The sequence below is a fragment of the Pezoporus wallicus genome, unplaced genomic scaffold (assembly GCF_028554395.1).
Source record: "Pezoporus wallicus isolate ANWC-B61680 ecotype Strahan unplaced genomic scaffold, APGP_CSIRO_Pwel_v1 contig_818, whole genome shotgun sequence".
Lineage (NCBI taxonomy): Eukaryota > Metazoa > Chordata > Aves > Psittaciformes > Psittacidae > Pezoporus > Pezoporus wallicus.
The window spans coordinates 3,838,294-3,860,731 of record NW_026636248.1 but is presented as its reverse complement, the minus strand read 5'-3'; the positions used below and the strand labels follow the sequence as shown (position 1 = coordinate 3,860,731).

The 22,438-nt window shown below is 37.1% G+C and overlaps 1 protein-coding gene across 1 annotated transcript in view; it reads left to right on the top strand.

Moving 5' to 3' along the window:
• The window catches only part of EXOC2 (exocyst complex component 2), a 124,319-nt gene that overhangs the window by 100,100 nt on the left and 1,781 nt on the right, over positions 1-22,438 (top strand). The window contains exons 24-27 of the mRNA XM_057399358.1: positions 14,438-14,493; positions 17,657-17,779; positions 20,086-20,147; positions 21,534-21,593. Of these exons, the coding sequence (XP_057255341.1) occupies positions 14,438-14,493; positions 17,657-17,779; positions 20,086-20,147; positions 21,534-21,593 (301 nt within the window). The remainder of the gene's footprint in view (positions 1-14,437; positions 14,494-17,656; positions 17,780-20,085; positions 20,148-21,533; positions 21,594-22,438) is intronic.

Sequence of the window (22,438 nt, the reverse complement as noted above, 5' to 3'; positions counted from 1 at the left end):
CTGTATGTGCCTCACAACAGTTTTTACCTATTTTTTGCTTTTCCTAGCAGAGTATAAGGCACTAATGTTGTTGTTGGGTTTTGGCTTTTTTTTTGTTTTGGCGTTTACTGCAGTAACATCTTTAAAAGCTGCTGTGGTCTGGTTCTAGCTCACTCATTATTTAAACAGACAGATAAACTGAATTTAATGTAGAATTTTATTTATGTCATTTTTTGCCAGGAATTTAAGGTGTAGTTTTGTGAGTAATTATTACTGGTTTGCTGATCTACATGCAGTTGACTGCAGTACATGATTCATATTTAAATAATGTACATTGGTAGAAATAAGGACTGGCTGAAAATCAAAATGATGACTACCTCTTCAAGGTCACTGCAAGTTACCAAGTCAGGGAACAACAAAACAAACCCTTAGATTTTGCCATAAAATTCAAATTCGAGTATTTGGAGAAATGAAGCAGAGCATGACCTCTGCTACATCTTTCAAAGAATCCACTGCATCTGTAACCAAGGTCCCTTTCTTTGAGCAGATCTTTCCCATGACTCAGTACTTCCACCGTGCCTACAAATACTGCTACCTATTAGTGGCTGCTTGTAAGCTAATACCATGGCTTTGAGTTGGTTGCCAGTTTGCTGAATTTAATTACTACAGACAAATAAAAATTCTGTGTATCCACAAATGGTACACAAAACCATTTAGAAGAAAGTATGTAAAAATAATAACAGCCAGTCCTGTGGTTTCTTTCAGTGTGTGGCTGACTCCTTGGATTTTTTGGGTTAAGAACATTCACAGACCTTTGCAGTATCGTGTTCCAAAAGTATTAGTTGTTTTATATTCTATCTGTGCTGCTTGCTTGTGACCATTGTACTTCTGTTATAATTCAATAGAATAGCAAGATTAAAAAAAATCATTAATTGTACTAACGAAGTTACACTCTAAAAGACAGGAAAATTATGTACCATATTTCTGCTAGTAATCTTTTTGCTCAAAACACTACTTCTAAAGTTTCTTACTTGGAAAAAAACATATTTTAAAAAGTTCATACTCTACTTCCTTTTGCCAGGTTTGCCTTTTCTTTTATTTACCAAAGTGTGTCTGTCTTAAGTCACTATAATAAATGCAGGTCGTGTTTCACTGGTGACTAAGGGTTTTTTTTATGTAGCTTGAAGGTTAGACAGATGCTGGACATAACTGAAAACTAAAATTATTAGTGTCTGTATTGTTGCAAATTATTTTTTGATGAAATTGGTCTTTTTGGATTCGTTGGCTTCAGTTTTCTCATTTCTTATAATAATAATATTTGAATGACAACTGAAGTAAATTCATAAACATAGTATACTTCTAAGCCCATTCTTCGTTTATGAAATTGCTGTCATTTTGCATATGACAGGCTGTTATTACGGTACCAGTGACTTCAGGAATTATGAGAAGAACACACAGTTTCCTGAGTGAGTCTGTGTTTTGAAAGGTTTTAATAATTTTAGGTTTTACAAAATCATGAAAGGACACCTTCAGGGTGTTTGAAAGAAATAAATGAATATTCTTGTAGACTATGCTTGGTTTGTGTTAATGGAAAGAAATATTGCTTGACTTTTTATTCAACTGTTCTCAGTTTTGATAGAGATGTTGATTTTTAGTATACCTTACAATTAAAGAAGTGGCTTGCTTTTGCCATGGAATTGGTCATTCTGTATCTTTATGGTGCATATAGCTACCCTCTTTTATCTGTGAAGCACATCTTTTCGTATTCTTGCTTCTTGCCTCCTGTATTGGAATATCTGGGGGCAGTGAGAAGGGGTAAGTCTGTTGCTGACTTCAATCCCCGCTGACACCACTAGATGTGTGACTGGGCACATCTGTATAGTGAGATGTGTCTTGGATTGGCAAGAACCACCAAATATGATACATTATCACACTCAGGCTTTTGGAAGACTGTGTCAAAATTGTGAAGTGAAGCTGTATAATTGTTTTCTTTTTTCCTAAGTGGCTCACTTGTGAAGAATTTAGAAAATGCTTTAGGTAAATAACAAACAGGCTACAGTTCTGGAAACAATGTGAGTGCCAGGCTTCAGAAGAACATTGGTATAGGTTTACAAGATGATGAAACTCTTAGTATCCACCACCCACCACTCGTCTGTTCTGCAGTTTCTCTATTTTTCTTGAATCTGGGGTGGGGAAGGAGGGACCAAAACAAAGCACAGAGAGAGCTTTTAAGGAGCAGAGCAGTTTCTTGATTAGCATGCTCTAACTTTATTTCGTGAGAAAACTGTTGATGCAGAAGATTTTTTTTTTAAATATATCCAATATATCAAATACATATATATACACACACTAATCAGTCTGTCCCCTCTTACATGCAATATTATGTTTTGCTTCAGTGTTTTTCTTGCTCACAGATACTGGCAACTTCAGAATGTTCTGTGACCAGAAAATAGCTATGAAGTTCACACTCTGCCAAACTTCTGGATATACATAGAAGGATCTCAATCCTGCCTTACAAACTGCTAAAATTGGTGGAAACCTACTCATACCAGGGATGTGTGCCCTATTGATTTTTCAGCACCTTTCATGTTGGTTATTGGTGCTTTATCAAAAGAAAAGCCTTCAGCGTTAAAATTGTTCTTATAATAGCGATCTAGTGATAATAGAATTTATATAGGTGATGCTGTGACAAGTGTATGCTGTAAATTATGAGGGACAGAAGGGGGGAAATTGTTAAAAATTTTTCTTTGGGAAAATTAGCAGTATTTTTTAGGGAGCCATCCTACAGCTAATGGGTTGCTGGTAGAAAAAATTAAGGTAATAATACATCCTTAGATATATTAATTTTCACGTCAAGGAGTGTTTGTTATATCTAAGAATCTCACACTTAAATTTCATTCTTCAGAACCTTTTTTTCCCACTCAGGAAGAACAATATACACTATCCAAAAAAACCCCAAACATTATGTTGTAGTTTGGTGAAATGTCATTTCTCATAACGCAGTTCTTTTTTTCGTCTACCTCAAACCAGCTACTTTAAATATCTGATAATTGTGATTATTTGATACTGTTGGGTTTCTTAAGTCAATCACATGTAGTCACTTAAAGTTAGCAAAAAAAAACCAAACATCTAGCTGCCCCAACACTCTGAATGCTGAAGTAGAAACTTTAAGATTTTCTTAAGTGCTGCTAAATCTGTAGAGCACAACTTGGCTGTGAAGTGTTTGTATTCTTATGCTGTCTTGAGGCTGCATTTATGGGTTACAACCACATGTTGATGAGGCAAACTGCATGTAGAGCACCATTTAATGGCTGTATCTGTGCCTGACAATGTTTTTAATACTTAAATGAGAGCAACATAAAGACAAGACTATATGGGTCATATATCTTAAGTATGGGGTCAGGTGAGGGTCACAAATGCGTTTCTTTACATGCGGTGATTTGGGTGAGCCGATACCTGTGTATGCTTACATGAAGAGGTATGGATGGCTATAAGCTATGAAGTAGGTCTTTTTTTACTCTAGCACATAGGCTTTTTGTTTGTTTTAGACGGTTTTGATTGTTTTCTTCTGCTATTTACATTTCTTGTTACCAGATTGCCAGGTTGAAATTTGCCTTATTCCGCAATAATAGAAGTAATTTGAGAGTTTTATTGTTTCAATTCTCAGCATGGTGTGCAGCATCCTTTTCTCATAGTTTTCAGGTCTGGGTTGGTAAAAGGCCCTTTATGCTTTGTTACTGTGTTTGATGCAACAAATGAAAGTAAATTATCTAAAAAGAAAATTCTGATCAAATACAGATCGAACTGGCCTTCAGCTATGTGCACGTTTTAAAATAAGATGCTAGCAAATATCTCTTCTTACCAAGTAAAGCACTATCAAGTGTCACATTTCCTCTTATAGTCTTTGGCCTTTATAGGTTTTTCTCCATATCTTCTTCGTGATAAAGCAGATGATATTCTATCCCAAGAAGCAGTGTAGTAAGGATCAGAAAGCAGCAAGTATTTGGATTTCAGACTTCTTCAGCGGTCCCTCAGATCCTTCTGGCGGTTTGGATGGAATACCAGATAGTTTGGAACACCTTCAGTAGCTTCTTTAAAGACATCTTAATTTGGGCTCTACACAAGGACACAGAAGTAGTAGTATTCTCTTAGTGTTCTCCTCTGTAAACTGAATTTCAGTCTACAGTAGACTCCTTACAATAGACAAAAGCATTAATCATGGTATTGGCAGTCTTTAGAGTTCTTGCTACTCCAAGCTGTCTGAAACACAAACTTTTGGGTTCTTTGAACATCATTACATAATTTGTATTGCTTGAATTAAAATAGTTCAAAAACTGCAAGTACTGTAAGTCTTGAAATCCTTTGTGTTGAATGGTTTTAGAGAGTAGTTTTGTGGCTACATGTGTCAAGTCCTTCAAGTGGCATTCATCAACATCAGTGCCATGGCTGAAAATCAGAGCGACTTATTCTGAGGCATAGTGCTCTGGCCTTCATATCTCAAAATACTTAGCTAGTTTCTGACTGAGAACCTAGTGATCAGGTTCTGTTCTCCCTTGCTTCAGAACTGTGTTTTGTAAAAGCATTTTCCCACATAAATTACCAGTAATTTCATCATTAAGTTTCAATTATCAATGGCTATTTTTTAGGTCTCTTTTAATTCTTGCAATGACTACTCTGATTCCTAAAGCACTTTATAATTACCATGAGCTATGCAGAGAAGAATTTCAAGGAAACATTAATGTAATTCACAGTTTAATAAGTATGGAGCTAGTAAGAGCAATGAATTTATCAAAACATTTTCAGTTTTACCAAGAAAGACCTGCTAATAAGCTATTTATAGCAGGCGTGTATCTATTTTTGTCAGTAGTCTAAGGACTGACTTGGGACAAACGGGTTAAAAAACAGGAAATGTGGTTAAATAAGTGGGTAATCTCTCCAGAGAGTTTCCAGTTTGCCTACACGTTCACATTTTCTTCCGAATGTACTCTCAAAACAACACTAAGTACAGTACCTTGAAATCCATCTCCGTTTAAAGGAGGGAATATTTCCAGCAATAGCAGGAAGTGGCAGAGTCGAAAACTTTACATTCTTGGTTAAACTCAAATGAGGTTTGAGACCCCTGTCTGTAAGTGGGATTTTTTAACCTGCTGTAATAACATTGGAGCAGTTGTATGGCATTTCAGTTGCTTCAGGTTTATCATATGAATCCATAAAAGCCTGTAAATGCTGTAGTTGTATCTTCAATTCAAGACTGCTTTTAAATAATTACTTTCCTCCAACTTTGCCCTTTCTTTTACATGGGGCTATATTTTTTAATATACACATTTTTTTTAAATATATGTAATCCTGTTTGGAGTGGTAAAAATAGTATTTTTAATCAGATTGCATAAATCTGATTGTGAAGTAAGGAATTTACTGAACATAATGATGTCCATTTAATTCTCTGAGAGGTAATGTGTGTATTTCTTTGGGCAAAGCAGAAGCAATAACTGAGTGAAAGCCATTCTTTTCACTGCTCATTATTTGTTTTATGACTGCTACTAATCACTAGCTTTTTAAAATTCAACTTGAAAATTATTTGTGGGTCAAAATGAGAATAAGTAAATAAAGCAGCTTAAGTGGTGGTAAAGGTTATGACCTGCCGGAGTTCTATTTCAGAGCTACTGCCAGATACAAGTGTACAACTACATCCTAGAGACAATTTTCTAAAAATGTTTTTATTCAGGGCACACAACAAAGTGTGATGGTAAATACACTTTTATTAATTAGAAAGAAACAAACAGGTTTGTCTAGCTACCTTAATTTAGAAAACAGGCCACTGGTACTACCCGTATTTGAAGCTGATTTCCTATCAACCGTCTTTGTAGGAAGAAGCCTGTGTGCTGTTGTAAAGAGTAGAGGTGAGCTGCTTTGTTATGTCCATGGGGAAATTCCAACTCGTGTCTCTTTTTTTTTTTTTTTCTTACATTTTAAAAAAACATCTGTGGGGTGTCAGGTTAGATGATATCAGTGTGTGGGTGGGGGCACTTCAGTAAAGTAGAATGACATACTCATGTGCCATTGTTGTAGTTCATGAAAGACTCGTGCCTGCAAAAAAGATAGGTTTCTGTCTATTCTGCAGTCAGGAGACTATCTTGAAAGGTTTTGGAAGAAGTCTTGGAAGTGAAAACACCACTTTTCTAAATGAAAATGTATTGCATTCACTATAGTAACTGCAAATAGTAGCAAACTTTTAATAATATTTTCCAGAAACATTAAATAAATTATTTGCTTCATTAAAAAATACCCTACAGTTTATTGTTCTGGAAACATACAAAATTCTTATTCATAATGGAAATCTAATTATTTCAGTTAATTCCTGCATTTGAATTAAACAGACTGTAGGTCACATTAAATTTGTGCTGATTATAAATGTTAGATTTCTAAATAATTTGGCAGGACAACACCTTTATTCAGATGGATTTTCATGTAGCCTCAGGCATGGTCTTGGACCTCATGGGTAGCCACTGTCTGCTTTCGTATCATCCAGGGTGCTTAATTTTAAACCTAAATTGCTTACATATATTTTTCAAATCCGAATGTTCCAGAAGAGTCAGTAATAAATTTATTCCAAATAGCTTCACAATAGCAACATAACATAAAAAGTTTTTTCTATACATTCTCCATAGTTTTACAGCCTGAGTCTCTGCAATATTTTACTTAAGACATGTTTATTTGGAATGCTGCAGACTAAAAATATTTTGGTGGTCATTTTAATTTTCACTTTTGGTCTATGCTGCCTGTTGTTCATTTCTTGGGATAAGGTTGTTGATAGAGCTTCATCATGCTCTGGAAGGTGTGAGGCAGTGATCCCTAGGTATGGGAAGCATTGCATTCTGTAGGTCTCTTAAATTACAACTTGTGTACCAAGGCATGTCTGCACAGCTTATTTTTGATTATTTTATTTCTTCCAGCAACTTCTGCATGCAGATGGTGCTGACTACTCCACTGACCTGCTGCGACCCCAGACAATGTTCCGCTTCTTAGTGCCTCTTCCCCCTCCTACCTATTCTCTTCTACCTGTTTGTATTTTTTGTTTTGAAAAAGATTACTTGATTTTAGTTGGTAGCTATTGGTTAGATTGAAAAGTGAAATTCTGTGATGCGTGCTGGGCAGTTCAGCACCTTGGCTTGTCAGGAGGCATCCATCTAACCTTGAAATTCCCAAGCAGGCTTCACAGAGCAGGACGATGCTTGCTTGGTGTATAGCATAGCACAGTCGTGCCTTTCCAGGAGCTGCAGAAATAGAAATAATAGGCTGCCATCCCATAGGGTATCCTGCTAGTCCATAGTACTGCTTTTGTAACATGTTTCCTGGAGGAAAAAAATGTCCTGACCACACTGGAAATCATGCTAGAATAACTGTAGTTAAAGCAGGTGTTAAATACTGCTATTGCTTCAGCTGCAGTGCAGCCAGAACCTAGAGGAAATTCAACAGTTAAAATCAGACTGTGTAAAGAAGTTATATGGCTTTGTGGATACCATTCATTAGTTTCTTTTTTAATGTGCACTACATAGCACTGATTAAGGACTTGCAGTACATATGTGCAGGGTTTTTTTTCTGGTAGTTTCATAGAGCAGTTTTAGAGAAGGGCTGCAGGAGCTTAACTGACATACAGTACAAAACACTTTGTCTGTTGCAGTAGAGTTTGGTACTATATACATGAAACTAGGAGATTAACTTTTCCAATATCTGTTCAGTTAAACCTGGCAGTAGGGTGTAATGTAATAATGTAACTGGAAAGAACATACATCAGATAATTTAAAAGCAGTTGACTTAGAGCAGACTTTTTTTTTTGAGCATTGTTTTGGTTTTTTTCTATTTGTCCTCCTCTAAGTTTACTACCAGCATAGCAGATGAAGCATCCAGGAACAGTCAAGTGTTGGTGCTGTGCAGCTAGGTATGAAAAATTATTAATCCTTTTGGATCACCAAATTCTTTGTTATAATTTTTTTGAGGAAAGCTTTTATTAAAAAGTAATCAGGCAACAAAGAGTTCTCAGACTGACTGACTTCCTGGCATAACTCACCAAACAGAACAATAAATTGTAAAAATATCACATACAATTGGATGTGTTTAAAATTTGAAATTTCAGACTCCCAGGCATCAGTTTTCTTAGCTCTACCAAGTCATGTTCAAGCCTCAAGGACAACAAATTTAGTGCTCTCTTTTCAGAGGCACTGCGAGACACTGCTACCACCAGCAGCAGTTGCTTGCCCATGCAAGTATTGACCTCCTACAGAGGCCAGAATGCTCTCTGCTGTTTCCTAAATTTGTGGCTCTGTGCCTACCCAAGACTCATTTCTGTTTCACTCCCTTAGAGCTTGGGTTTCTAATATGCCAGTCAACTCAGTCTTGAATCAGTACTGGTAGCTTGGTCACTGTATAGAGAACCGTTAACTCTCCTGGTGAAGCCTCTCTCTCTTTTTGTTAGCAAAAAAAGCCAGAATTGAGGGACAGCTGTTGAACTGTAGAACTTCCTGTGATGGCTTTCTAACTCCTCCACAGAAAAACAGCAGCTTTCACTACTGCTGCCTAATTTTTATTGGAATGTGAACTTGCCTCAGAACTTTGTTCTTTTGACCCTTCTTAGCCTCTTATCCTCGTGTCTGGTGTGTCTTACTGATGATAAGCAGAGGTACCTGCTGACACCACATGCTTTTTCTAAACAGTTACGTGCTTTTATCCTCCCCTCCTCCTTTTAGCACAGCAGACAACCTGAAAGGCTTGTTCAGTGAGAGGCAGTGGAAAGGTTGACTTCCCAGTTGCTCATTTCAAATGAGGTGCCAATCTTGTAAGAGTTAAAGTATGTCAAACCTGACATGCCTGGGTTAAAGTTTCCTGTGTGTTTCAGTTCTCCAGGCTGAACTTCAGTTCATTCTTTGAACTCTTGAGTCTGCAGAAGACATAAAAATGTTTTATGCTCATATCCTCTCTAGCAAGTTACTCTAGAAGGACTGCGTAAATTTGAAGACCTGTGTTGGCTTCTGACACATTTCATTTTTATTGTGTGTGCAACCTTTGCTCTATTTGTGCATGCAAGTTTTTGTAGCCTCTCTGCATCTTATAATTACGTATATGGTATTGCAGTTCCAGCTTTTGCGTGCTTATTCAGTCACTTTGGAGATTTCATAGTAGATTGCTGTCATCTAAGTACTTGGGGGAAACATAGCTCTGAGAACTACATGTGGGACAACTGGTAGCAGTACACCATCTGAAGATCTCCTGAATGACTCCTGCATTGGCAAGCTACAAATTTGGTTTCTGTTACTCCTCAGAACCACAAATCTTTTTCCCTTCTGCTTTTCCCATAGTTCACAGTCATCCTTGCCACAGCTTTATGGTATTATGGTATTTATTTGCAGATTAACAGTCTGCAAATTAGTAAATTTTACTCATTTGCAGATAAATTTACATCTGTTAGATGTAAATTTACTTTTACATCTAACAAGGATAACATAAAGTGGAGGGCCCAAAATTGGAATATGCTATTTGAAAGTTTTTTCAAAAAGCTGTATCACAGCCATTGTGATAGTCGGTAGCTGAAACTGTCCTTCATTTCTGTCATTTTTATGTCGTAAGTCTTCCCATCCATTTTCATTTAGCGCAGTACTGGGGCTTTGTTAGTGGCAGATAGAATTCCAGCAAATCAGTCTTTGGTGTTAAGAATAGAGTGCGAGTGGAATGCATTTATGCTGTAACAGAATAATAATGTTTTCCTGAGAGAAATTGCAAGGGCTTGTTGAGACTTTCCTTAACACATTTCTGTCAGAAGATATGGAAAGACATTGTGTTTGTGCTTCAATATGCTAAATAAGAGGTATTTTAGACTTAAGAATGTTATGTTTCACTTGATTAGCCTAATAGTTGCAACCTACAGTTATATGGTGCATTAGCTTTCAGTGCTGTATAATAGGACTGGCAGCATGGTGTCCCAAAAACTGTAATTGTGTGGGCTGCTGAATAGTCACAGAGAAAGCTGCACAAAAATTCTATTCTAGACAGAATTTTTTCATTTTGAAATGAATTTCACAACAAATTCACAGTTGGATGCCACTGCTTGTATTTCCAGTGAATCATACTCCAAAAAAGTAATGCTTTGGTTCAACAAAGCTTGCCACAAACAGTGCAGTGATATAAATCAGAAATTGGATATTTTTTAATTGTAGTTTTTCAAAATACAGTACATCTCTTAACTATGCCTGCAGGTCTTGACATTCAGATATGTTTGGCTTTGTCTCCACATGCCAAAATGAAAATCCTTTACAAATAAGACAGAAAGAAGGGCTGGGGGAAAATACCTATTGTACTTATGCTCGGTTCATGATAGGAGACTTAACTCCCTAGTAGCAATGGTTGTCAGAACACCACACAGCATAATCCAAACAAACCTGTTTCCGGGTTACCTTTTATTCCAGCCTAAATTTACTGGTGGTCAGTTCATTTACACCTCTCTTTCATTCTCGTGTCAGTATTGTTCTTCAGTGTAGGTAGTTCTCCCTTCTCTCCCTGTCTGGTTCCACTTGCAGTTTTGAAGTGCAGTTGCATCTCCTTTCCATCTTCAGTTTGTTTAGCTTACCAAGCAAGATCTTTTACGCTAGTAGATGCTGCAGTTAAGGCAACTACAGTTTCATATGCACAGACCATCTCTGAACTGGATAGCTTTGCACAGTTTGTGCTGAATTGTCAGCTCGTAAATTGCAAAACCTGTCTTAAGAAACTGAGGAAATACTTCAGCCTCTGCTGAGCCTCCTGATCTTACAGTCATAGCTACGGAAGGTCAGGGGCACCTAATTAGTGCTACTGGGATTGCAGAAAATAATCTCCTTTAAGATCTCAGTTCACCCATTTGTCCTTGTATGTGGTACAAGGATGCAAGATAAAATATGTCTGCTTATACTTTTAATTGAGGTTTAAGTTAACAATCTTATTGTACAGCAGGGATGTGTTAGCAAAATGCCGCACAAAGCTACTGTCACTTCATTTTTACCATATGTTCCATCTTAATTCAATTTAATCATTTCATTCTTAGTTCTTCAGTTAGAAGACATAAACTATCATTTTATATCCTAGCTGTGCACACCAGATAGTGGTATTTAACACCTGGTGCTGATGTTGCTGACATTAGTATTCCATGCTTGTAGAAATTAACAGTAATAGTTACAGTAACTTGGTGAATGACTCTTTAAGAAATAGGTTATGGAAGGTTTCCACAGACATAATTGATAGGCACCTGTTGCTAGCATAGCCAAAAGTTGTTTGAGTGCAGAATTAGCAGCTCCTATTCTGAGCCAAGTTGCATGAATGCATGAGAAGAGGCATGCTTAGGTAGGTAATAAGATGAGCACCTAAGCTTAGGATCTTAGGTGGAAAACAAGGATTAGTCCTTGGAACCACAAACCCTTTTACACAACCCGCGAGCTTCAGTCTTTATGCATTCCATCTTTTCACTTGTCTCCTTATTAATGCTTCATTCCAGCTCAGCCTGCTGGCCTCCTCTCTGCAGCACACGCACAACTGCCCTCTCTGCACCTTCATTACAGCTCCCCAGCTGTACCAGGGTTTTAGTGAGATGATTCATTGAAGAACAATCAGTTGGGGCAAAGAAATGCTGCTTAGTTAATGAGTGAAAATTCGACTGATTAATAAACATGTTCTGGCAGTGCTCAGGTATCCGTAGATAAGGGAGACCATCAAAGTCTTAATCTTGTGTGGCATTTGTGCAAAAGTAAAAACACAGTTTCCACATGAAAGATCCTGCTGTCACAAGACGAGGCTGGTAGGTGCTAAAAGCTGAATACGACATAGGTTTGCAGACCAAAATCAACGCTTTGCACCCTGAGATTAACTGCAAACCAGCTCCCAAATTCGCCCTGTACTTCTTAATGTGATTTGCATACCACTCTTCAGCACCTGGTCAAGTTTATTTACTTCTGAGATGTGATACAAATTTTGTTCTCTGCAATAGGAGGACTGCTAAGGATTTAAACAGGGACCAAGTGAAGCAGAAGAAGGAAAATGCTAGAAGAGGAAAAAGGAATTTTCATAGGTGTTGCATTTGCACACACACCTGCGATCTTTTGGTGTGGTTCAAGTACTTGTGTGTAGCATTATGTGTTTTGCAGGGTACAGGAGAGGAAAAAAAAGTCAATTTCATAAAATTTCTGGTATTGCTCTATTTCTCCCTCCCTCCCTTCCTTGTTGCAAAAAAAAAAAACGCTAAGATAACAAGAACTTAAAAGCTTGCAGTCTGGTGTGCTGTGCTGTTTGACTTGTTGTTTTGGTTGAAATGGAAAGAGTGACTGAGATTTTTCAAGGAAGATAATAAAGAGTAAGAAGAGGCGTTAGAGATGTTTTGGAATGTGTGGGGAAAGGCTTGTATTTTTCTTTACCCCCTTCAGTTATTTGCATCTCTTCCAGGGTAAAAATAGAACATTCCTTCAATAAAGGTCTTAGTTCTTTTGTATGTTCAGAAACCAAACTGCTTTTAGTGAAAACAGTAAAATCTTCATGTTCACCGCTTCAGTATGAACTTTTAAAACGGAGGCTGTCTTGATACAGAGGCCTGGCTGCAAAAGAGATCAGCTACATCCTTGCTGCATGTTGAAGCAAGAGTCACCGGTCAACATCTCTCCTTCCACTTTCCACAAAGCACTCTTCCGGTAATGCTCTTTAGGAAGCACCCTCCAGTCTAAGCTCCAGACTGCATCACATAGCACAGTGTAGAGACAGGTGATGAAAGTGTTCAACCTCATGCAGAGAGATCCTTCTGTCCTGCTCTTTTTATATAATGTTTGTCCATAATTGCCTAAGTTAGAATATTTCTTTTTAGATTTTGAAGTGAGTTGTGGGACTAGTGATTAAAAAAAAAAAAAAAGTACAACTGAAATGGCAGTTGTGAAACACTATTCTCTCGTAGAATAACTCATTTTGATGTTCTTTGGTAGCTCCTTTTGAAGCTGTTGTTCATAACAGGATTAAGTTGCTGCATTGGTGTTATATGAGCAAAGGTGGAGCAAGTAAGATGAACTGAAGGTTCATTTTGTAATTTTTATAACAGCAGCCTTAATCACACTGTGATCTCTGAGCTGTGTGGTCTCACCAGGTTTGTCCACAATTCCCCAAACTGGGGAGAGGCATTTTAGCAGGGCCTGTTGCGATAGGATGAAGGATAATGGTTTTAAACTAAAAGAGGGGAGATTCAGGCTGGACAAGACAAAGCAGGTTTTCTTAAATGAGGGTGATAAGACACTGGGACAGGGTGCCCAGAGAAGCAGTAGATGTGCCATCCCTGGAGACATTCAAGGCCAGGCTGGATGTAGTTCTGGGCAGCCTGATCTAGCTGAAGGTGTCCCTGCTTATTGCGAGGGGATTGGACTAGATGACCTTTCAAAGTCCCTTCCAACCCAAACTATTCTACAGTTCTGTGAACTGTGATCTTTTACTGATTGCGCTTTCTCCGATTCATGCTAGAGTAACTGGAATCAGAAGTTGAAGTCATGTGGATCAGTAGCACTCTCTTGTTATGCTGTGTTGCACTTCCAACACTTACGCATGCTCTAATGTGTTAAATGATTTCTGATTTGCCTTTGCTTACGAAGTGAAGTGCCCAGAAAATCAAATGGGGCAATTTTAGATTTTTTGCCTGTTTTAAATCTTACACAACTGGGGTCCTGGTCTGGGAAGTTAGTCAAGAATTACAGGAGCATAGTGGATTAAGAGACAATCCTCACTAAAGCATACCCTGCTGGATGTGCTTCTGTTTAGAATTTACGTTTTAGTATAAATTGACAAGCAGTTCATATGCTTGGTAAATAAAATGCTCATTTGATTTCTCCATCCTCCCCAAGAGGAAATACCTGCAAAGGCATGACATCTTCCATACACTGCCATGAGTAATATCTTCTGAACCACTTTCACAGAAACACGTCCTTGCTATTTCTGTCTGTTACAGTAGGTAACAGTCAGAGAAGCTGATAAAACAGTAAGATCTTCTTGAAAAATGTTGTACAAACAAAACGCCTTGCCTTTGCCTTCTGTTTCTTTAGAACTTATGGAGCTGTAGTATGTGTCCTGTGCAATAGTATGTGTATTCTAGCAAGACATCCATAATTTATTTTTAATAATTCCAGGGTTTCATGAAATTGTGAAGTTGATGAAATTAGGTTTCAAGAGAAGAATACTGAAACGGGAACCTACTGGCTTTTTTTAACCTTTTGCTGTAAGGAAATGTGCCTTTCTCCATTTGATTTGAAAAAGGAAATAGACTGGTGATGTGACTGTAGAACTTTCTCTTTCTGTCTGTGATTGCAAAAATGCTAATAAAAGAATGAAAAGAAAAAGTACAGTATTGAACCATAGAATATTATGGCTTTGAGACAACAGAATGAAAGTAATTATCTTGTTTGCTTTGTTTCAGGTGTCAGAAACTACTTGAAAGAAGCGTTAGTGAATATCATTGCTGTGCATGCAGAGGTGAGAACAACTTCACGTTATTTCATGCTTACCTTTATATGTATCATTTCAAGGTACTTTGTACGGTAAATATGGCTTTCATCACCCCTGAAAATTGTACCTCTGTTTCAGTGTCTTCATTGTAGATAAAAGAGCTTTTGGGTCAAGTTTAGCCAACCAAGTATGCCACTGCTATTTTTAAGTGCAGAAGGAGATGAACAGTTCCTGTTTATCCTCATTAACACTCCATTGCACTTTTTTGTTTCCACCATCTGATGAAGAGGAAAGCTAAAGTATAAAGCTCAGTTCTTCCCTTTTTATACAGATAAATTTATAAAGAGAAAGATATATAGATAGTAATGATGCGCACTTTCTCTGAATAACTTTACTTTCCACAACATAGGAAAGTGAGCTTGTGCTTTGCTTTGGAAGAGATGTTCAACATATGCCACTCAGAGTGAAAAGGCAGTATGTCGCTTTTGTGCATAGAATAAAAAGTGGAAACCTAAAACCACAAAGACTTACAGTCTCTGTACAGCACAAATGCTGTTTGAAATGTTTAGGTAGGTAATGACTTACGATAGGGAGTGAATATTAAAATTAAAATATTATTATTAAAATAATATGCTAGCAGAGCTGGAGTTACTTGGCCCTTTGTGATAATATGCAGGAATTTTCTATAGTTCTTTAAATTACAGCCTCTGTGGTACATACTCCTTCCTTCAAATCATCAAGCATGTTACCAGGTTACTACTGCTCCTGGTATAAACACTGGTAGTGACAACACTCTCACCTTTCAAAATATCACAAGTATAGCTGCTCTCCTTTTTCCATCTAATTAAAATCTGATGAGATTCACTTGATGTTTTAGTTTATTTTATTCCTCCTTAAACAATAAGGATTTATATAAATTAAAATATTTTCAGAAAAATTAAATATTGTTTGCAATATTTTTTATTCAGTTTCGATATTTACTTACAGCAGTTTTCACAGAAGCACTGCTGATTTTATTGAATGTTTCCAAATGAGGGCATAAGCAACACCAAAAACATATACCAGTGTGGCATTTGTTTTTAGTGTTGGCTTTCAGTGTAGTGAAAATTAATTAAAATGAAAATGAGGGTTTTTTTCTTAAAAAATTCAAAGACATTTGTGACTTACTGAGCTGATGCTGTAAACATGCATACTTGTTAAAATACTACAGCAGAAGGGTGCACTGCCTCTCTGACTTCCCTGAGACTAATGCTGATTCTGGCCCAAATAGCATTGCCTCAAGTTTCTAGATGTGAAATACTGCAAAAATATGAAAATGTGTGTCAAGATGAAGCTCCTATTTCCGCTGTTTTCTGGTGAAATTCTGTAAGCTGAGTCAGATTTAAATTTAATTAGCAAGACTGCAAGTTTCTGTAGTTTGAAACAGCAAAAACTAACCAGCAGCTGAACAAAAAGCATGGACTGTAGTGGAAAAAAATTGTTTCTGTACCTTTGAATTCAAATTTAACTGAACTCAAAATAAGGACTTCTTATTGCAAAGTTGTGATGATTCATCGTTGCTGAGAATTTTTTTTCCTGGATTCTGTATAGTAAAATTTCAAGAGTGCTCATTGTGGGCACCAGTGTTCTCAGTAGAAGATTTTTGGGTGTGTTCCTGGTATGTTTGTGTTGAATTGCACAGCAATATTTGCTGCTGAATAAGATGACCCCTTGTTTCTGGTTGGATTTGTGATCTTTTTTTCTCACTGTGCAGCAAAGTATGTCACTTAGCTTTTGTGAGTCAAAACAGTTACAACAAGCTTTATGTTTGAATTAGTGTTGCTAGCAGCTGATAGCTCACATACATATATATATGGTCAGTGTATTTAGCCTATAGTGCAGACCTGCCTTGTGGAATGGTCAGCTTTATGGGATCCCTGATACATAATTCTTTACTTAAATTGCTGAAACCTGTGTAGGAATCTTGGGGTTTTAAAATACCCTCTCCCCCCCCCCCCCCCCCCCCCAGTTTACTTTTACACACATGCATTAATATATCTTCTGTCAATTACTGCATTTTCTTGTCACACAGGAGCTCTAAACTTCATGAAAAGCAAAGGTATTCTAGCAAAAAAAAAAACATTCCACTACTTAATTTTTTAAATAATTTTAAAGCAGAAATGGGGGCTGGGGTGTGTTAGAAATTCTGTGTGGTTCGTTTTCCTTCTTCTACCATTCCAGTCACATCAACTTCAGTTCCTTGTGTCATCAAGCTCCCCCAGCCTTGTGCAACTTTATTGTCACCTCTAAGCCTTGAGAGAAGGGTGGTCTGTCTAACCTATAATCTCACTTCCTCCTATATTCCAACCTCTCAGCCTGCATTTTCCCCAATTTTGTGTAGAAAAATCATGCCTTTTTTTTTTTCTTATTCACCATAAATTTTTCGCTTCCTTAAGGCTCCCTTTAAGGAAGATCAGTGTTTTCATGCTTTGCATCAGGCAGAGATCTAATGCTTAATTTTGTGTTGCTGTTGTGTTGCAGTTGAAACTCTGAACCTCAAATGGAGGGTACAGGTATCACTTTAAAGAGGTATACAAATAAGCAGTTAAAAATATGGTCTTGATGCATGGAAAAAAACAGAGGTGTAAATTTTTTGCCAGGGAGATAATAAATGGCATCAATGGAAGAATCCATTACAGCACTATACTCTCAAGCCCTTTCAAAGGCTTATCTCTGCCACTGAACAAAAAAACACTAGTTATTTGACAATGGTCAAATATAAAGGATTCCAGAAGAAAGAGCAAAATATGTGGGGGAAAAATGTGGCTGAGTGTCTAATTGCAGTCAGTCACACAACCCTGAATTAAAGATGCTATCTACAAAACAGCAGTCTATGTACAGCCACCCAACTACCTGCATCCACCAGACAAGAGCACATATTTTAAGGTTTAGCTGCTTTTAGACATTGAAAGAAAGTTGTCATTGTCACATAACATATAGCTATTGACAGAGGTGAATTGTCAAAGTGCAGGCAAGTATCAAAAGAAATCCTTCGTATTCCAGTTGCTTCTGAATTTTTTTTTGTCCATTGATAAAAATGAAGTGGTCCTTTCAGTCAAAGTTTTCAATACTTTTTACTGAAATGTTACTGTAGAAAATATTTCTGTTAATATAGCTATTGTGCTCATGATTCTTCTTTTATAAAAATCAGGTGTTTACAATTTCCAAAGACTTAGTTCCTCGGGTAATGTCAAGGGTTGTAGAAGCAGTCTCTGAAGAACTGAGTCGACTGATGCAGTGTGTTTCATCCTTCAGCAAAAATGGAGCTTTACAGGTACCTGAATATTTTGTACTGGCAAACATCTGAATCTAGCAAATAGAATAACAGAGAGATATACAATCTCTGTATTTGTTAAATTTACTGCAGCAGTGAAAGCAAGGAGATAAAAAGGATTAGTATACAACCTATTTCAGATTTATGGATAAATATCCATTCAGATTATAATGGTTCTTGGGTTTGACTGTATTTTAGTGTTGATTTTGTGTCTGAATGCATTAAAGTTTGCCTATATCCAATGAGATAAGCGTCGTAAAGGTATCTGTTTGAAATGTCATTAAATACTGTCTTTGGCCTGTCATCAGAAAATTACTTTAGAGAAAAAACAATATTGTGGTATTTTGAGACTTTAAAATCTTGAAAATATGATGAAGTAGGATCTTGCAAGTCATAGCAAAATGGTAACTTGTGTGTTATACTATTTGTACATGAACACTTATTTGCTGCATGGGTAGAACAGATGCTCTTACATTGCATTCTTAGTTTACAGTTAGATTGGTAGCTGTAAGTGCTATTGGATAAGTTTAAAAGGACTCTAAGAAAAAATCTTTTTGAAAGAAATCCCTTTGAGTTAATGAGTGCAATGGCTTAACAGGCAAGAAGAGCAAACTCCCAATTTTCATTGTACATGACAGCATTCTTGCATTATGGTGGGAAAATAATTTCCCAGTTGCAAGCCTTATTTTCCATCTTCTGGTAGTAATTGGATTGGACAGAATTAATGTAAGATCACAGCCAAATAAGGTTGACTGTCTATTTATAAACAAATCAATGAATAGCAACAAAGCCACTCATATATGACTTCTGTTTGACTAGAGAGCCCGCTATATGAACTTGCTGCCTAAACTGATCGCTGAAAGGATTTTCTCACCCTACTGTAAATTAGTCACTCATGGTCATTTTCTGTTCCTCCAAACATATAAAATCCTGGCAGAAGCAGCAGTGAGAGAGTGCTCCAAGCCTGGTCAGACTGATCAAAAAAAAGCAATTCCCCAAAAGAGCGTGACTCTGTATTCCCACGACCCACAGTTTTGTAGATTTTGTCCTACCACCATGTTTATTTAGGCTGTGGTACTTGAGAAAGTGACACTTCCCCATAGTACTGCTACCTCCTAAAATGTAGGAAAGACTCCAGAATCTTATGTGTAGGACTTCAAAAAGTCCAAGGCTGTTCAGTTTGGAGCACCATACAAAAAGAGCTGAAACATCTTGTGGTGAGAAAAGCATTGCTTATAAGTATAAAATTGGTGTGTGGCTATGTTATATTTTGTGCCAGAAAGTTCTAGAACTAAAAAAGTATAAATCTCATCTGGTTTCCTACCTAGGGGAGAGGAGAGGACCTAAAATCAAAAGCCTTTCATTAGAAGTGGAATTAGATGTCTGTGTTGCATTATAAAATGTTTTGGAAGCTTAATGTTATATTAGTTGGGTCTAGATGTTTCTGTAATAGCTAGCTGAATTATATTTTATCTATATGATGAACAAGAGCAGAATATGAACTTGGATGAAGTTCATTTTGTATTTTTAAATAAAATTTCTGAAAGTATTGATCACATGTAGAATGTTTTTATTTCGTATAAAATCTGTGATGATAGCTTTTTAAAGACTAAAGGACCATCTGTGAAACTTAATAGTTGAGTTCATTCTCCACTGTAGTTTGCCTAGGTGAAAATTAATACCTAGACATGCAGTGCAGTGTGGGACTAAAATCCTCAAGCTTGTGTGCCTACCAGGCGACAGACAAGAAACAAAGCACAGCCATTCTACTTCCTCATTTGATGAGGAAACAAAATAAATTCAACAGGAAAACCAAGAATAAAATGTATATTGACAGATTTTTATACTTTTGGGTTTCCTTCCTCCCCAGCCAAGCTGTGCTGTGAGAACTTAAGCTCACTGTTTCAATGTAAAAAAAAAAAAAAAAAAAAAAAAAAACCCACCAGGCAGACAATTTAAGGTTGCCTCCTTCTGTCTTTTTATCCAGGACAGAAAAGATGGAACAGAACTGAAGATTTATTACTGTTACTAACAGACAAACCAATGTTTACAAACTACTACATAGTGACCGTGACCGTACAAACAGTTTGACTGGAATCAAAAGTATGCAATAGTTCCCTTTAGCAGTCTGCTGATACAGCAGCATGGCAAATAAGAATACAGGAAACAAACTGTTAAAAGACAAGGCTGCTTACAACTGCAGCCTGCAATAATATTTGCCTCTACAAATGATGAAGCTTTGGGAGACTGGTATACACTTGGTGCAAGGACACTGTCTTTGTTTCAATATTTGTATTTCTCTTTAGGCAAGACTTGAAATCTGTGCTTTGAGAGATACCGTGGCCATATACCTAACGCCTGAAAGCAAGTAAGATGTGCTGTAATGTCTGCTTTTCAAAGTAATTGAATTCTTGGTAAACATGGAAAAGCTCATAATGTAAATTAAAGGTTAGGAATGTGCTTCAAATAGAATATGTAATATACTAGGTAAATATATGAAAACCAGATTACTAGAAAGATTTTATCAGTTGAAAGAAAATTACTTTTATATTTGTTTTTTACTTGAATTTTTAGACGCAAGCTAGAGTTCGCCACTCAGGAAAGTAAAACATCTTAACGGCAGTACAGCTGCTGAGGAAAGTGATGCTAAAACAAGACAAAAGCAAATGTCGCTGGGTTTTGTCAAGTTTTTCACAGCAATCTCGTAAAGTTCACAGCAAGAAGCTGCCAGACACTGGCAGGAGAACTAGGAGAACTATGGAGAACTAGGGCAAGCATTAGCAGCAGCAGTAGTTGATGCAGTCAAGGCATGTAAAACCAGACTATGACAGCTCTCAGCAGTTTTGAGTACAGTTGATTGAAATTTCTCTGTGATTATCTTGGGGATTATATGGGCAGGTTCATTAACATATTTGAATTACTTACACATCTCTTAGGATTTGCATTAAATGTTGCTACAGATGTTGATTAGGTAAGATGACCAAATTGCCATTTTGTAGGAAATACTGCAAGGCTTGAAGGCCTAATTTGTTTTGATAGTGTTACCAGTAGCATCCTGTGGTGTTACTGCATTACATTTCAAAAGACTTGCTTCCTTAAGTGTCTGAGAGTAATGAAGACCTCTAAATGATAACTATTTGGCACTGGCTCAGATTGGACAAAATGGAAGTGGCATTGTCTCTAATTGGCATGGCATAATTCACAGTGCACCCTGGAAGCTGGAGCTTCATAGATGCCTTTCTATCCCTGGAATTGTCACTAGTAGTAGTTGTCACAGTTCACCACATTAATCTTTTGCTGACAAGATTATACCTATATGTGGAGGTCCTGTGTTGTTCCCTGCACTTCGCTTCCACCTCTGTTGCCCAGAGAGGGATGGAAACCCCATCTTTGGAGTTACTCAAAACTTGACCGGATAATGCCTCAAGAAACCTCCTTTAACCTTGAAGTTAGCCCTACTTTGTAATTCTTGAAGAATACATGATGTCAAGCACAGTTTCAAATCAGATGTTGATTTAACATTTCCCGTTGGTGTATGCTATAAATCGCATTAGGAGTGCCAAGAGACCTGCTTGAACCCATGACCACTTTATGTTCAATTTGCACATGAATGTCAGATTTCAAGTTAATATTGTGTTAATTCATTGAAATAAGAATTGATAAAATACAGCATATCTCCACAAATTTATAGAGAGAAATTGTGAATGCTGAGCCTTGTAGCAGTGCCATATGAGTATTTTTGTTCTCCTTGCAGCTCAAGCTTTAAGCAAGCTTTGGAAGCCTTGCCTCAGCTCTCAAGTGGAACTGACAAAAAGTGAGTGTAATATACCTTCTTGTCTTCTTTCTGGTCTCTGGAGATACTGCTTTTTAGTCTTGTATCAGAACTTTGTTATAAGAGGGTTAACATTCACTGTATTTGAACCTTCTGAATTACAGAGCAGAAGCCTGTTTGGAAAGAGTTACGAATAAGCCAAGTTCTTGTTTATCATGGCCAAATTAAATTACATGGAGGAGCCAATGGCTTTGTGGCATATCCCTTTTGCCCATCCTAGTCTTATCAGTTCAATGTAGCTTTGTATTTATTTTGTAATTCCCATCTATTTTAGCCTTCCTTGTTAATCTTAAAGTTTCTGTGAGGTCCGTTGTCTCATCTTACTGAATTTCGGAAGCAATAAAAAAATGGCCAACAAAGAAAGTCTGAGCTTTTGCCAGTTGGTATATGGGGAGCTCTCAAAACTGGTGTGTTTCATTTTAAAAACAAATAAGAAGGTTCTGTGGTTTTTTTAACATCAGGAGGAGAAGTTTTGGGTTCTTCCTTCCTCACTGTAGCAAACTTTGACAACCAAGCTGCTTTGCTGCATCCAGTTTAGTATTTGGTAGTCTGTTTTACAAGTACAGCTTAATAAAGAGTAGTATGGTAAAACTAGGATGGATTGTATTGTAATGTATATTAGTGTAGTTTTAGTTGGTATTATGGTACTTTCAGAAACTCAACAGCATCAAATCAATTTGCACTTAACAGTCAGAATTTCTTCTGTAGACACATGAAGAGACTGTGCAGCCTGTGGTCTGTGCCTTCTTCCAGATGTCCCCTGTCTGTTAATTCAGAACTACTCCTCACTAGCCACAGCAAGTCTCAAGATAATTTCTTGCCTTACT